Source organism: Octopus bimaculoides, chromosome 9 (genome assembly GCF_046866305.1).
Source record: "Octopus bimaculoides isolate indiv1 chromosome 9, ASM4686630v1, whole genome shotgun sequence".
Classification (NCBI taxonomy): domain Eukaryota; kingdom Metazoa; phylum Mollusca; class Cephalopoda; order Octopoda; family Octopodidae; genus Octopus; species Octopus bimaculoides.
In genome coordinates, this window is record NC_142936.1 from 7,382,180 (window position 1) to 7,399,853 (window position 17,674).

At 38.6% G+C, this 17,674-nt stretch overlaps 2 protein-coding genes across 2 annotated transcripts; one reads left to right on the plus strand and one right to left on the minus strand.

Annotated features, from left to right (window-relative positions):
- The first annotated feature begins 686 nt into the window (after positions 1-686).
- On the plus strand, positions 687-9,584 carry LOC106867996 (kelch-like protein 25). Its single transcript, XM_014913082.3, has 7 exons — positions 687-930; positions 3,492-3,592; positions 4,682-5,669; positions 5,790-5,984; positions 6,140-6,353; positions 7,074-7,304; positions 9,062-9,584. Exons 3-7 carry the CDS (start codon positions 5,040-5,042, stop codon positions 9,541-9,543), a joined length of 1,752 nt encoding a protein of 583 aa, XP_014768568.1. The 5' UTR covers positions 687-930; positions 3,492-3,592; positions 4,682-5,039; the 3' UTR covers positions 9,544-9,584.
- Positions 9,585-14,648: 5,064 nt separating this feature from the next.
- LOC106867997 (cleavage and polyadenylation specificity factor subunit 2) lies at positions 14,649-17,489 on the minus strand. Its single transcript, XM_014913084.3, has one exon. The coding sequence runs from the start codon at positions 17,096-17,098 to the stop codon at positions 14,768-14,770; it is 2,331 nt and encodes a 776-aa protein (XP_014768570.2). The 5' UTR covers positions 17,099-17,489; the 3' UTR covers positions 14,649-14,767.
- Positions 17,490-17,674: the final 185 nt, after the last annotated feature.

The window sequence follows — 17,674 nt, forward strand, 5'->3', positions numbered from 1 at the left end:
CACCCTCTCATATATCTTTGTATCAACATATACAAAATTTTTATGTATACATACTTGGAAGACGTAATATGTATAACATTATGGAGATGTAATATATATATATATATATATATATATATATATTGGCGTTAGGAAGGGCATCCAGCTGTAGAAACTCTGCCAAATTAGATTGGAGCCTGGTGTAGCCATCCGGTTGCACCAGTCCTCAGTCAAATCGTCCAACCCATGCTAGCATGGAAAGCGGACGTTAAACGATGATGATGATGATATACCGACTGACAGTCAGTCAGACAGACAGACGGATAGATAGATAGACAGACAGACAGACAGACAGACATATAGATAGATAGATAGATAGAGAGAGAGACAGACAGACAGACAGATAGATAGATAGACAGACAGAAAGAGAGATAGATAGACAGACAGACATATAGATAGATAGACAGACAGACAGACAGATAGATAGATAGATAGATAGATAGACATATAGATAGAGAGAGAGAGAGAGAGAGACAGACAGACAGACAGATAGATAGACAGACAGAAAGATAGATAGATAGATAAATAGATAGATAGATAGATAGATAGATAGACAGACAGACAGACAGACAGATAGATAGATAGACAGATGTGCGTGCATTCACTTTAGCATAGATGTAACCCATAGTTTATAGATTTTTTTACAAGAGAATTACCTCCCTTGACGTCGGCCTAAAAGCTAATGTTAAATTCATCCGGTGCAATCTGATGTCACTGCATCTCCATCTCGGGGGTTTTTCCTTCCAACCTCTTTACAGATACACACACACAAACACACATACACATAAACACATGTCCACACACTCAAACACACATATCCATACATCCTAGTACACACACACACACATATATATATATACACAACATGCAAGGTGGTTCGCGTACGTTGAGGTAACATTCCTATATTTGGCTTTGACGGCTGTTTGCCCCTTTTTTATTATATTGCACTATATTTATATATATTCCTAGATATCTAAATACTTCTGTTGAACCACAGATATAATGCCGAATTCTATATTCCAAGGGTGTGGTGCACTTTAGTGTTTATTTTCTGTATATCTATTGTCAGGACTATCTCAGATTATCTCATCTAAATCAAGCACTGAAATTCCTTCTGTCCCTCGATGCCAAATCGTATGGAAATGCTATGATATATATATATATATATATATATATATATATACATATATATATATATATATTATATAATTTCTTTTGGTTACATTTATTATTAGTTTTTATGTATTTTATCATTGATTTTTGTTAATCTCTGGAATCAGTTTTATCCTATAATCTTGCACATTATTAAAACCATATATGTTTTTAACATAAAATATAACTGCTCAAAAAATTATTTTTGAAGTTCGCTTTTTCTCGGACTTACAGATTGTCGAACGATATATATATATATATACATATATATATATATATATATATATATATATATATATATATATGTGTGTGTGTGTGTATGTATGTATATATCATTCAGTTAGAAGATAAACATTATATACACACATGTATGTATAATGTATATGATTCGGCGAACAAGCAAAGCATATTGTATATGTGTTGAATAATATATATATATATATATATATATATATATATATATATATATACATGTATCGATCTTATTTAAATATATAATATATAAATTTGCTCGATCGATCATACGATCGTAGAAAGCCACTATTGTATTTATACATGTGTGTGTGTGGGGGATTTAATCTTCACTCTGTGTTGCTATTTACTAATTAGTGCATCTGTTTGTGTGTATGTGTATCTGGCTACATATGTGTGTGTGTGTGTTGTGACTAATTATATTGTTAATCAATTTCAGACACCGGTGCGATACATTCTAACTTTCACTTCTGACCATGTCGTTTGTCTTTGGGGTTTTTTTTGTGATCTTTTTCTTTTTTCTGTTTTATTTTCTTCCTTCTCGTTATTGTTGATTCCAATTAGAATTACATGTTTCTCCTCGTTCAAGTTGTTCCTATGTCAAAAATACATATTTCTAAATTCCGACTCTGAAATGCATAAAAGCGCCGAGCCATTAATCTTTACTTTCTGCATATTTAACGAGTGTTTCGTTTTTAATATTCCTCCGCTATTAAATACAAAGTTCACTTTTTGATTACTCATCTTTGTAACTGACAGCCTCCTTCCCATGGCAACCGATTCCACTTTATATGGGGTGGGTATATTAAGCAGTTACTTGATGTAAGGGATAAAATTACCGGCAAGTTAAGACTACTTGTCAGTTTCGATTCTCGACTAGATCTCATCCACTCCACTTCACCGTGGGCCATTTTATGTCGTTGATGTCTTTGTGGCTGGTGAGGTACGGGCATCACAACATATCCTAGCTTTCTCTTCTATAAACCAGAAATATTCTCTTATCGAGAATAATTAAGATTTCATTATCAGCCCTGTTCACACACACACACAAACTGCAAAATATGGCTTGAACCAGGCCTTTTCGGAAGTTGTATAAATAATCCTAATCCACAAAGCGGAAGATCTTAAGAACACGAATGCAATACATGTTGTGGTTATTTTTAAATTTAGAATTACAGAATAAAATGATGGGATCTTTTTTGCTTTATTTTTCTTTCTCCATCTTCTGCTCATTCATTCTCTCTTTGAGTCATTCTGTTCTGTTCGTATATCTCTTCTCCTTTCGACTTGAAATCCGAGCGAACTTCATTTTTCCACACAGTTCGACTCGATGCGTATTTAACTGTCATCTGAACAGTTTCAAACCCTTATAGTTCCTTCAGATCGCTCGTCACAATTACTGCCATGGTAGGTTTCTGTCGTGAACTAAGGTTTACTTCTTAAAACGGTGCTGGCAGGTTTATATTGCCAGTGAATAAATATTATGTTCTGTAGCTCAGTGCTTTAGAAAAATAGACAGAATCCCCTTACTTGACAAACAGGTCAAGGATGATAACAGGAAAAACATCCGACCCCAAAATACTACTTCAAATGAGTATGTATCCAACTTAGTCGTTGAAAACTGGACTTAATAATACAAGTTGTGTTGGTGATTATAGTCATCGTCGTTGTTTCTGTATTGATGTAGGATACCCTTTTCTGTTCCTCAGTGCTACCCCCATTAGTTGAGGGGTTTGGTCCTGCAACTGACCTATATAAATGTCATTTCCTCCAATCCATCATGTTCGCTTTTTATCTGTTATTAATGTGATGAGCTGGCAGAATCAGTGGCACACAAAATGCTGGCAGCATCTCTTCCAGTTCTATACATTCTGATTTGAAACACCAAGATCAACTGTGCTTTTCATCATTTAGGGATCGATAAAATAAGCTATCAGTCAGACACTGGTGTTGATGTAATTGACTTAGCCCCTCCCCTCAAAATTGCTGGCCTTGTACCAAAATTTGAAACTGTTATATCTGTTGTTTGTTTTTTGTTTATCTCTCAGGTGTGTCATTGTGTAAACAAAATGAGGGAAAAACTGAAATGTCCTTTGCTGCCCACTTCTTTATGAATGGGAATTTGATTTGATACCAGTAATTTCCACAGGTCAGTAACTCTATCTTTCCCTTCATTGTTGTTGTTACTATCATTGTCCTTGATCAGTAGCTGTGACCAAATCCACTTAGTCATCTAAACGTATTCAGAGCAGAACATGTGGTGAAAATTAGTTATTTAGATTGAGTAAAACAGAATGAATATAGCAAATTATTTTTAATCAATAAAAGCTAAATTTTGAGCAGTAATTTATTTTCCATGTTTTTTTTTATCTTATCAACATGTGACCCTTTTAGATTTTTCCCTGACACATCTTCTCCACTATCCTGTTTCTTTTCCAAATGGGGTGGCCATGTACTTCCCCTACCACGAGACATCTGTTCTTGTCCTGTGTCTTACTTTAACCTCACACCTTCTAGCATACAACCTCTTCCTTCATTATTAATTCTCCCCTCATTTGGTGGGGGTCTTGTCCTGTGAATTACTTCGTAACCTCACTAGTACCGGTGCCACATGAAAAAAAAAAAAAGTACTCAAAAGTACAATCTGGAAAGTGGTTGGCATTAGGTAAACCATCCAGCCACAGAAACCATGCCGAAGCAGATTGTGGAGCCTGGTGCAGTCCACTGGCTCTCCAGCTCCTGTCGATCATCCAACTCAAACCAGCATGGAAAACAGAAGTTAAATGATGAAGATTAGGATCATAATGGGCATAGGCTTCGCTGTTTTTATTAGGAAGACGTTCGTATGTAACTAATGTGAAATGCAGAAAACAATGGACTGTAAGACTAACAGGGAATTAAAAAGTATCAGAGAATGGATGCAAGGGAGATAAGTTCACTATTATGTACACTAAGTGGAACTAATGGACAGCTACGTATAGATGGAAAACTGTTGTGTATCGATATAGAAAGAAGTAAAGTCAGGTTTAAGGATGTTGAGGATCACAGTGCAGGGTCAGGACAAATGATTTACTGTATGGTAGAACTGTCCAACCTGTGTGAACTTGGAAAATAGAAATGGAAACGGATGATAGTGATGATGCCAGTTTGACTTTGTTACAAAAAAGAGAAGTTATTTTGTCGTTCTGTTGTATTAATATTAAAAACTTAATGAATTTCAACTATTGTTTTCTTTCAGTTGCCTGACCTGCCACAGCACGTGTCCCACTTTTGCTGCATCTGTTGTCCAGCTTACATAATCGTTGCCCTGCCTTGCCACACCAGTTTTCTTCAGCAGCTGTACGACTTACCACACAACGGTTGTCCAGTTTATCATAGTTATCGTCGTCCCACCTTCCTATAGCAACGTCTCCACCATACCTTGACCAGCGGCTGTTTTCTGTTTTGGCCTAAAACACCAGTTACCCAACGTTATTACACCGATAATGTAGCTTCCCACACAAATATCCCCAACAAAACAGTTAAACCTCATAACAGTGCCTAGTTGTTTAATTTAAACTACCATTTGCCTGAGTTACTCTGCCAGTAGTGCCAGAATGAATGACATTGCAAAAGATCGATTTGACAACCAAAATGGATGTTATCAGTTGGAAGAGGATAACAATCACACGTTTGAGGTGTCCTCTGATGACATTTGCAAGTTTGGCTTTTGTGACATAGGCCTCATTGTGGAACACGAACTCATTGAGTGTCACAAACAGGTCCTGTCAGAAAACAGTCAGTACTTCAAAGCAATGTTTGAAAGTACTATGAAAGAAAAATCTCAAAAGACTATAGACCTTAAATGTGTGTCGCTCAATAGTTTCAAAGTGATTTTAGACTTCTGTTATAGTAAACCAGCCCCTCTTCTCATCGACCGCGACAACATCTTTGATGTAACACGCATAGCTGACATGTTGAATTTTTCTGAAGTGTTCACATTATGCAAGAATTTCTTATGGAGTCTTGTAAGTCAGAACTGTTTTGATGTCCTCATGTTAGCCTCCACTTTGTTTATAAAAGAGCTGCACAACTACTGCACTGCTTATGTCCTCTGGAATTTCAAAACCATCAAAGACAATGAAGATTTTGTCTTCTTAACTAAAGACGAGCTACAGAACTATCTCAGTGACAGCAGACTTAATACAGTTTCAGAGCTTCCTGTGTATAAAAGTATTATTACATGGGTAAGTGTTGAATACTTCTAGTCACCATCTTTCTTTGTTGCTATTTTATTATTATTACAACTACTTATATGACTATTATTTCTAATATTTATAATAATAATAACAATGATATTTATCAAGATAAACCATGATCCCGGACAACGGACGAAATATTTCAAAGAACTATTTTCATCGTGTGTCCATGTTGGTTTAATGTCCAGTGAAGAATTAGAAGTTCTTCAAGAATCAGACCTGGTGAAATCCACTCCGAATGTTTTACAAACAGTCGAGTCAGCTTATGTTGATCAAGATTCAAGTGCAGCAAATAACGACTCAGTAAGTAAACCGCATCCTTTTCTTCATCTTCCTGTGTACCTGAGTGTGTGTGGGGTGTGTTTTGAGTAAGGGGATACTTCCCTGCATATTACTCTTTTCTTTGTTTCAGTCTTTGTTATATTGTATTTTGTTTCTTGTTTGCAATTCATTTCTAGACTGGAGGTTCGAGGAGACCTTCTCATCTACGACAGATTCCTCAAGCGCTGTTGTGGGTTGGTGGAGACAAGAGCAGACTCTGCGATAAACCGAGTCCCCATTGGAATGTAATGAGATGGGACGCTACTGCCAAAGAATATGTGAAGTTGGATGATATGTACCCTGTGACATCACCGGTGGAAGCTGACATGGGTTACAGGGTGTGCAGTTTGGGTAAGAGAACGATCTATTAAATATCATCATTGTCATCATCATCATCATCATTGTTTAACGTCCGCTTTCCATGATAGCATGGGTTGGACGATTTGACTGAGGACTGGTGAACCAGAAGGCTACACCAGGCTCCAGTCTGATTTGGCAGAGTTTCTACAGCTGGATGCCCTTCCTAACGCCAACCACTCCAAGAGTGTAGTTGGTGCTTCTTACGTGCCACCAGCACATACTGGGGTCAATGTAATCAACTTCGCTCCTTTTCTGAAACTGCTTGCCTTGTGCCAGCATTATGTTAATTGCAGGCATGGTTCTGTGGTAAGAAGTTTGCTTCCCAACCACTTGGTTCCAGGTTCAGTCCCACTGCATGGCATCTTGGACAAATATATTCTGTGAGGGGATTTAGTAGACAAATATAAAAAAGTCTATCGTGTCTGTGTGTGCAGGAGTATGTTTGTGACTCCTTGATTATCACTGTCATACAAGCAATGTCATTCATTTCCACTGTTCTGTGAGAATGTATCTGGCTACAGGGAAATATTACTTAGCTTGGAAACAGGAGAAGGTTAGTAACAAGAAGGGCGCCTGGCCATAGAAAACCTGCCTCAATAAACTCCGTCTGACCCATGCAAGCATGGAAAAGTGGATGTTAAAATGATCGTGATATTTATACATTTTTTATTATCTGTTTTCTCTTTTTTTTTTTTCTATCAAATTCTGCAGGTGTGGAGGTCTATGTATTGGGAGGTGAAGCTAAACTTGGAAGTAACAAATGGCAGATACAGACCTGGGCTTACGATTTATTAAAGAGGAAATGGGTCAGAAAAGCATGTCTCCTGCAACCCCGTCGGCACCATGCTGTTTGTGTCCTTGACGACGACATCTATGTGATTGGCGGATTTACCAAATACCGTGAGATTACAGTCAGCGTCCATTGCTACCATTCTAACAATGGTATGTTTACAGATCCTTTATCATTTATGTTTTACTTGTTTCAATCATTGGACTGCGGTCATGCTGGGGCACCACCTTGAAGGGTTGTGTCAGATAAATGGGCCTCAGTGCTTATATTTTAAATCTGGTTCTTATTCTACCAGTTACATTTACCAAGCGGCTAAACTATGGGGAAGTAAACAAACCAACATTAGTTATCAAGCAGTGAGCAGGAAGGTGGAACAAACACATAAACACACACACAACAGGCTTCCTCACAGTTTCCATCTATCAAATTCACTCGCAGGTGATTGGTTGGCCTGAGGCAATAGATAACTGGCCCACAGCGCTGCACAATGGTATTGAACCCAAAACCATGCACTTACAAAGCAAGCTTCTGAATCACACAGCCATATCTGTGCCTATTGGTATTAGTTTCTTTAAGCTATTATATTTGCACCTCTAACCAGTTGGTGTTTTGGGTGGCAGCAGGGGACCCAAATTTCTATGCATAATAAATTCTATTTCAGATGTAAAATTAATTTACAAATTTCCTGTGAGGTAACATCCATAGTCGTCCTTCATTTAGTTATCCTACATTTCAAATAGTTAACTGATAGCATCTGATTAGACCTCACAAAAGATCGAAATCAATTCAATTACTGGACCTTGTCCTCAATATTGAGTTTAACTCTTTTGGTAACCAACCGGTCCAAAACATCCACTGGTTCTTTCAATCAAGCTTCCTATTTTAAACACCAAACAAATAACGACAAAATTAATCTCAATAATTCTTCAATATTTGCAGGATTAATTGATATGGTGTTGTAGTGACGTCATCTTGAGGGTCTCCAGCATGCATGCGCAGGGTTGGAACCTTCTGGAAAGCCTGCCGAAAGGTCCCTGATGCGCATGCACAGAAAACTAGCAGCAGCAGAGTTTTTGTATCACCAGACTCGAGATGCAGCCACTGAACTATGCAGACGTGTCCTCAGCAGCTCTCTGTTCACCTCTGCTGCTGACCATTATTTGACCAGCTCTGTGTAGCTGGATTTCTGTGAAGAATGCCTTCATAAAGTATGACTAACTCCGACCAATTCAATTCTTTGGTTTCTTGTCCAGTCATCCAAATTTGTTGGTTCCTGTGTGACCATCTGAATCTGTTGCCTCTGGGATGACTAGCTCCCAAGTCTCTTGGCTCTGGTGCATCTGTGTTGATCTAGCACAGCTGTTCAGATATGTTGGCTCTCATACAACCAGCCTTGATTCATTGACTCTTTTATAACTGGCCTCAGTGTCTCGAAACTAGTATGATTAAGCCTTAATCTATTAGAACCAGTTACAATATAGATGCACTTTTAAAGTATCATTTCCTAAATTAATTTGAAATTATTTAGCTTTTATATTTTTTTATTTTGCCATTAACCCATTACCTCCCATAATTCTATTAACTGGAATTTTTTTATGGAACTTTGATTTCTAGCATAAAACAGCCTTAGAAACACGCTGGAATGCTCAAAATAACATTTTAAATAGAAATAAGCGAGATATTGGGTGAAAAATTAGCAAACCTCATTTGAATATCAGAGAACTATACCTAGTAGATATAGCAAAAAGGTTAGATATGTGTAAATATTGACAGATAATTACGAAATTTGTAATTTTTAAGTGATCTCATATGAGATCACTGGTAGGTAATGGGTTAAAAAAAGACCCTGCACAAAACAAACTATTTTGAATTGATGTCTTCTTGTTTTCTTTCTATCCATAAACTACAGATTCCTGGACAGTATGTTCTGACTTAATAAGACCGGAATTTGCTGCTACGGCCGCTGCACTAAACAACAGAGTATATTTATTGAAGACATTGATTATCCAATGTTATAATCCTTCCAGTAACCAGTGGACAATCGTCACCACCGATGTACCACCAGCAATAACTCCTGGCTTTACTGTCATGTCAGCTATTACCGTTGGCAACTCACTCATCGTACAAAGTGGCTACAACAACAAACTGTATCTATACGACCCCTATGCTGAAGACCAGGACCAAGCATGGACTGCCCTCGGCTGTTTCAAAGATGTCTTTGGAAGCTGTGCAGAACTGGATGGCAAAATCTATTGCATGGGTAATGACAGTAACCATATGGAAACTTATGATATAGAGTCACAGACATTTGGCATTGAGATGTCAGTCTCCTGCCATTTATCTCGAAGTTTCTTAGTAACTGTGCCGTTCTACAAGGAAACCATGACATAAAACATTAAGCACCTTAATGTCATTTCACTTAAAAATAAAAATATTTTTTGCTGTAATTTTTTCACTTAGGAGAGCGCCATAGAGTAGAAGGTAAGCTCCTGACAAACTTGGAGATCAAGTTTCACTTCCAGATCAGAGCTGTGTCACTTCACCTACATCACTAGTACACTTGGAAGAGACATGAACATCACAACATCCATTCCCTTCATAACAGTTTTACACTTCACGACCATCACCTACAGATGATGGGAGAAGCCACTACAGAGAATCTTCCCTGAAACATTATGAACAAAATTGTAACAATATCTAATATCAAGCCATATCTGCCAGCTCTTTGACCAGAATTTTCTACCATTTATTTTACGAGCTTTTTGCTTGTCATGCAATAAGACTTATATATATATATACATATATATATATATATATATGATTTTATATTTGTGTGTGTATATATATATATATATAAATATATACATACATAGATACATACATGTGTAGTTTATATTAAATTTGCCTTGCAATACCTGTAATTTACTAGGTGAAATGCTTATGATCGTTATTGTTAGATCCAGCTATGGTCAGATTTACTGTGAAACGGATGTTGTCAAGTCAATAGAATGAAGCATTTTACTGTATGGCTACTATTAATTGCTGTCTTTAATGCAGGACATGCTGTCCTACGAATTTAGGGACTGAAAAGATGTAGTCCCTACACTAAATTCAGGAATTTGTTGAGGCAAGGAATTTTGCCTTTTACTGAGTAGATTAACTGACTACATAGATGTTCCCTAACTGGTTGTTGTTGTTGTTGTTGTTGTTGTAAGTAAAATGGTTTGGGTTTGCCTTCCTGCCATTAAGAAATTTTTTATTTCAATGTCAGAACAGAGATAATGACCATCACCAACAAATCATGTGCTCAGTGTCCCCACCGTACAATTAAAAGTCACCAGCACAAAACTGTTTAATATGATTCTATATTTGTGAGAAGAGGAATTTATATCATGCATATTGTTTATATCAGTAGGACGGGTGACTTAATCTTCATTATTGATTTCACTGTATTTCGGCTGGTGTGGAGGCGCAATGGCCCAGTGGTTAGGGCAGCGGACTCGCGGTCATAGGATCGCGGTTTCGATTCCCAGACCGGGCGTTGTGAGTGCTTATTGAGCGAAAACACCTAAAGCTCCACGAGGCTCCGGCAGGGGATGGTGGCGAACCCTGCTGCTGTACTCTTTCACCACAACTTTCTCTCACTCCTACTTTCTGTTTCTGTTGTGCCTGTAATTCAAAGGGTCAGCCTTGTCACACTGTGTCACGCTGAATCTCCCCGAGAACTACGCTAAGGGTACACGTGTCTGTGGAGTGCTCAGCCACTTGCACGTTAATTTCACTTGCAGGCTGTTCCGTTGATCGGATCAACTGGAACCCTCAACGTCGTAAGCGACGGAGTGCCAACAACAACAACAAATTTCAGCTGGTGTACATTCCAGTCTTCAGGTGTCTTGGATTGTATTGAAATTCTGAACCTAACCTTTTATTTCATCTGTGAAGGTACACAGTTTTCATTCCCTTCTCTGTGTTTCGTGACATGTTTTGTTTCAGTTGATTTTTTTGTGAATTACCTCAGTGCCTTGCATCGTGGAGTAGATAAAGATGTTGGTTAATGCGTTGCAATCACCAACAGGTTCTGAGTTCAATCCCAGGCAAAGCAATAAGATATTCACAAAAAAAAGTCCACTGAAGAAAAAAAATGTCATGAAACGCAGAGAGCAGAATAAAAACAATGTACCCCCATGGATCTAATAAAGATTCAGGTTCAAAATTCTAACACAGGTGAGTTCAACACAGAACACCTGAAGATGGCTGAAGAGCACAACAGCCAAAACTGTAGTGAAATCTGCAATCAAGAGAAGGACACCAGTCCACTTAATATAAACAGGTATACATAACAAAACTGTTTATTTTTGCAATCCAGATTCTATTCCATTGTGCCTATCAAAGATATCTGTTGTTTGTTTCCACAACTGGCTTGCAAGACATGTTAATAGCAGAGTGATGCACATGACCTCTCAACCGGAAACATGTTGGTAAGCTTGGGAACACACCTCATGGTACTTTATGGAAAACATACAGTAATCAGGGCTATTTACAGAGTACATCTGCTATGGTGATCTCAGCCCTCTGTTGATTCATTTTCTCTTTCGGCACTTTATGGTGAATTTCCTCTATGGCATTGGGGTCTTCTATATTTGCTAGCACTTTACAGAGCGCTTGTTTTATGGTGGCCATTTTTAACCTGCCTCAATAATTAATTATCACTAATTACAGCTAAAAATAAGTGTATATAAATAACAAACAGCAAATATCATGCATTCATTCTCTTTCACTTAACATTTATTTATTTATTGAATTAAAAAATATATATACATACCTTTATTGTTGGCCTTTTTTTCTCAAATTGTAATTTTGAATCTAGTCAATGTCACCTTAGCTTTTCGTCCATCCAGGAACAAGAAAATGATACCCGTAATATACTGGGGATGATATAATGAACTACACCCTCCTTAATATGTCCCTAGCATGGTCGTATGATTAAGAAGTTTGCTTTGAAAGCAAGTGGTTCCAGGTTCAGTTTCACTGCATAGCAACTGGAAACTGTGGAAGCCGACCTCTATAGTGTCTTTTCTATTATAGGCACAAGGCTTGAAGTTTTGGGGGAGGGGACTAGTCAATTACATCGACCCCAAAATTTCACTGGTACTTAATTTATCTTTTCTACAAGGCCCAAAATTTTGGGCTATTAGATCAACCTCAGTACTCAACTGGTGCTTAATTTACCAACCCCAAAAGGATGGAAGGCAAGGTCGACCGCAACGGAATATTATATATTTTTTCGTACTCTAAGCACAAGGCCCGAAATTTTGGGAGATGGGGGTCACTTGATTAGATCGACCCCAGTACGTAACTGATATTTATCGACCTCGAAAAGATGAAAGGCAAAGTCGACCTCAGCGGAATATTATATATTGTTTTCTACTCTTGGCACAAGGCCCGAAATTTTGGGGAAGAGAGGGGGTGGCCATTCGATTAGATCGACCCCAGTACGCAACTGGTACTTAATTTATTGCCCCCCCCCCGCCACAAAGATGAAAGACAAAGTCAACCTCGGCAGAATTTGAACTCAGAATGTAGTGATGGGCGAAATACCGCTAAGTATTCAGTCCAGCATGCAGGGGTGGCTGTGTGGTAACAAGTTTGCTTCTCAACCACCGGCTTTTGGGTTCAGTCCTATATGTGTGTGTGTTCGTGTTTGCCCTCCACCACTTCTTGGCAATCGCTGTTGGTTTGTTTATGTTCCCAAAACAGTTCAGCGAGAGAGCAATTGAAAAAGTACCAAACTTGAAAAAAAAAATATCGGGTTTGATTTGTTCGACTGAGACTTTTGAAGGCGATGCCCCAGCATGGCCGCAGTCCAACAAATGAAACAAAATCACAATATATATATATATTCTCTTGTTCGGTTAATCGAATCATCTTTCATGGTTTTATTCCTCTCCCAGTGCTTTGGTGTTTCTTTCATAAATCTCATAACTTACCTCCCCCTAACGGCAGTCTCAGTTGACTTTTGTCAAGGGAAATAACTGTCATAGAATACTGCTGGATATTTGAATATATTTGGTTTTGTTAATCCCACTGGTACAAATGTTTCTGTGTGTGTGTGTGTGTGGAGGCGCAATGGCCCAGTAGTTAGGGCAGCGGACTCGCGGTTTCGATTCCCAGACCGGGCGTTGTGAGTGTTTATTGAGCGAAAACACCTGAAGTTCCACGAGGCCTCGGCAGGGGATGGTGGCGAACCCTGCTGTACTCTTTCACCACAACTTTCTTCCTGTTTCTGTTGTGCCTGTAATTCAAAGGGCCAGCCTTGTCACGCTGAATATCCCCGAGAACTACGTTAAGGGTACACGTGTCTGTGGAGTGCTCAGCCACTTGCACGTTAATTTCACGAGCAGGCTGTTCCGTTGATCGGATCAACTGGAAACCTTGTCGTCGTAACCGACGGAGTGTCAACAACAACAACTTTGCTTGTGCACAAATATACACATTTAAAAATAGATACTTGATTAGCAACTAATATGGGTAATTTACAAATGAATTATGGGGGTAAATTCTTGGTGTACAGTGGCTGAATGGATAAGAAATTTGCTTCGCAATCATGAGGTACCAGTTTCAATTCTGCTACATGGCATCTTGGGTAAGTTTCATCCGATACTTTGGGAGTGGAACTCAGTAGAAAGAGACTGTATAAAGATCCATCCAAGTCGACCTTGGCGGAATTTGAATTCAGAACGTAAAAACATGAAATACCGCTAAGCATTTCGCCCGGTGTGTTAACATTTTTTATTCCTTTACTGCCCACAAAGGGCTAAACGTAGAGATCTCGAGCAAAGCCACACTGGAGGTCTGGCATGCTGGCTAAAACAACTTTAGGTTCCATCACTTTGGATAACTAGAATGGACAACGGACGTTAAACGATGATGATGATGAATGCAAGATTAATTTAAAACAATGTGAAGAAATAAGCAATATGTTTGACAGAGTAATCCGAATGCTAGTGTTAACTCAAAACTTGTATCAGACGATGGATGGAAAGCCTTCTGCTAAAGGCAGATGTCAAGCAGAATCCTGTATCCACCACACTTAATCCATTGATGGATTATAGGTCTGATGTTAAGAGTAGGGATATCAGGACATACCATGAACCCGATATAACTGCTAAGAGGCTGGTGGACAGGAACATTGGAACAAAAGTACACACAAGTGACAATCATAAGAGACACAAACAAATACATCTTACATTTATCCAGTTTTATGTGCCAGAATTTTGTTAGACATCACCAAAGTTGATAGCCCCAAGTAGTGAGACAGAAATAAGGATAATCACAGAGTCGGAGTTATAGACAAAAGATGATGGAATGTAAAACATGTATTTATGAATGAGCACGATCATAGATATTCATGTAAGCATTATAAAAATTTTAATTAATTTTTTTTTAAAAATGGAAAAAAAAAAAAAAATCTTCCAAGAATGATGAAAAACACCATCTCACTTTGGCACTTTTTGGTATTTTATTATTATTGTTGTAGATGTTGTTGTTGTTACTGAAGTATCTGTCCAGGAAAATGAAGATAGAAACAATTAACAAAACAAATGAGAAAAAAATATCATACAATAGCATATTGCTGGTAGACAAGGTCCCGAATTACAAAATAGTCTGGGCACAAAGCCCCTTCCAGCTGTAATTTGCCAGCCTCATTCTTTCTAATAGCAACTTTGTTATTACAGATAAGAACCCCAGCTGTGAACTCTGCCTGGATCCCAGCTTGTAGAAAGAACATCTTCAGATCTGAAAGTTTGGGTTCATTGATAAATACCGGTGTGTGTCCTGGTTGTTTGTTACTCGGAAGAGCTTCGAGCGTTGGAACATGGATGTGAGCTTCTTCTTCCTCCTTTTCTGCATCTACATTGTCTTCTCTTTTAAACAGATCCATTAATTTCTTCTTTTCTAATTCTTCTGCTGCGGGTTCTGTTTCTTCCGGTTCGTAACGTGCACTTGTGTCTGTTTTGGCTTCTTTCAAGTCCAACTGGCCCTCGATCCAAGCCAGCTCAGCATCTCGAGCACGAGAAAATGTCAGTGCCGACACTACGTAGTCCTTTAACTTCACCTGATAAATATGGCTCTCTCGAGTGGCATCAACAATGTCACCGACATGTGGAGCAAATATACGAGTTTGAGACAAGCAACCACTACTTAAACAGAACTCTTCCAAACTCTCCGTGGGATCTGGTCTGCCATGGATTAGGATTAACTGGCGTGGTTTAATCTGTGTTATGATTTTACGAATTGACTCACCATCCGATCGACCCTCGAAATCAATGTATTTTACATTGGCATGGATTTCCAATGTTATCGTAGACGACACACATTTGGTTGGTACTTCAGACATGTCCTGCATGGCTTCATCTTCCGGAACAGATTTTTCTTGTGTGACTTCTTCATCAGCAGGAGGCAGATCTAATATCATATAATCCTCAGTTCGAATAATTTCACCGCATTCATCCCACTTGAGTCTTTCTTCATAAAACGGGAACATTGGGTAAGCTTTCTTTGCTTGTTTGAAAAAACCTGACCGAGAGTTTCGGTCACTTTTCATCATGAGATCATGTTTAGCTTTCGTGATGTTGCTGGACCCCTCCACTTCCATTTCCAGATCGCTATCATCGCTTGATTCCATGTCTTCTGCCTCACGCTTGGCTTGTTCAGTTTTGAGTCGTTCTTCTGCTTCCTTCTCTTGTTTTTTCTTCAGGTATTCCTCCAATTCACTTCCTTCTAATTTCACACGGCGCCTCATTTCAACAGTCACCGTTTTGTCTTTCGGGTGATCAATAAGCCACCGTGCCAATGTGCCTATTGAAGTACGGCATGTTAGAATGATGCTGTTCTTGGCGTTACCACACCATCCCATGAAGAGATCTCGAGCAAAGCCACACTGGAGGTCTGGCATGCTGGCTAAAACAACTTTAGGTTCCATCACTTTGGATAACTCTGCAAGATTGTGACACAACTTGAGATGTTTAAAATGGAAAGGGTTGTTGCGGTGGTCTTCAAAAGCACGCATGATTTTATCGCTCATCCACTCCACCTGTGACTTCGCAAACTCAACCACATTGAAGCTCACGTTATTTAAAAGAGCTAAAGAATAGGTGGACAGTCCAGAATCGGGACTACGCCACATTTGGTCAAGAAGCTGAGCCAGTTCCAGAACACGGCCTGATGTGTCTACAGCCACCAAAACGTTACCGTTATTCCTCATGGTCGACAAAATGGTAGTCATGAGTTGTTCATCTCGCAGACGCCGCCGAGACTGAGTATAAGTGGAATTCAAGGAGTCTGTAATCAAAAGTGAGGGTCGATTGATACTCTCCAAGACACAACCGTTCAAGTGCCGCTCTTTTTTGTGGTTATAATCAACAGCATAGACAATTTCTTCTTCGTCTCCATCTTTTACTATTTTCCATATCGTGCCGCCAATCATGTGACCAGCGGGCAGAGGTGTTATTTGTAAACCTTGACCTTTTCCTTTCAAATTCACGGTCTGGCTGTATTTCAGCTGAGTGATTTTATCAAACGCTGCATCGATATCATCTAAGGTAAATATATTGAACTCCTCGTTGTTATGCCTCGACTGGTATAGATCATACATAAACATCTGTCCCATTTTATAAACGGGAATCGTGGCGTAAACGGGACAAGTAAGACCGCATTTTCCGACCATGTACGGCAGAGCCCCAAGATGATTGTGATCGGGGTAGGTCAAGAGAACAGCATCGATGAGGTGGGCATGCCGCTTCAGTTCGCGGATGTATGTCATGTTAAAATCTTCGTTCCAGCCACAATCCAAAAGAAAACGGAACTCGTCAACCTGCAGGAGGTAACAGGGAGGGGATTCATCGTAAGCACCAGAAAACACTTGTAATTTAACAATAGAAGTCATTTTGTAATCAGGAACGGAGTAAACAAATTTTTAACAAAAGGCAATAATGATCTGTGTATTTTGCAAACAGCGTGACAGTCAGGAAACAGAGAATGCCGAGTTAGCTATATGTATATTTATATATATATACATATATATATTTATATATACATATGCTTTGTATGTGATGAACGTTAACGTTACTTCAATGGATGGAATTTAAAAAAAAAAAAGAAGTCTTTCCACACTTAGCTTTTTACAATACAGCCAAGCTGTTCGAGAGGGTAACACAAAAGTCCAGAAATAAAGGTAATTCCAATAGAGTAAGGAAAAAAATAGTAATAAACCGGTTAATTAAAGATAAAGACAGCCGCTTCGGAAGCCGACGGCAGTCATTTTTAAATAACAATAGATTACTTCCCTTGAATCAGTGGAACTCTTGTGGAAAAAAACTATGGAATGTTAAAAGGGTTTCCACTATTTCTTCTGAGTCCTGGTTCTTGGAATTGTTCATTGATTAAATGTTAATGGATGATTTCATTATTTATAAAAGAATTTAATGCTGACAAGAAATACCATTGTTGTGTTTATTATTTT

Coding starts and splice junctions, on each gene's coding strand:
- LOC106867996 (XM_014913082.3), top strand. CDS start 5,040: ATGAATGACATTGCAAAAGATCGATTTGACAACCAAAATGGATGTTAT. Junction 5,985..6,139: donor GTGCAGCAAATAACGACTCA/GTAAGTAAACCG, acceptor ATTCATTTCTAG/ACTGGAGGTTCGAGGAGACC. Junction 6,354..7,073: donor TTACAGGGTGTGCAGTTTGG/GTAAGAGAACGA, acceptor CAAATTCTGCAG/GTGTGGAGGTCTATGTATTG.
- LOC106867997 (XM_014913084.3), bottom strand. CDS start 17,098: ATGACTTCTATTGTTAAATTACAAGTGTTTTCTGGTGCTTACGATGAA.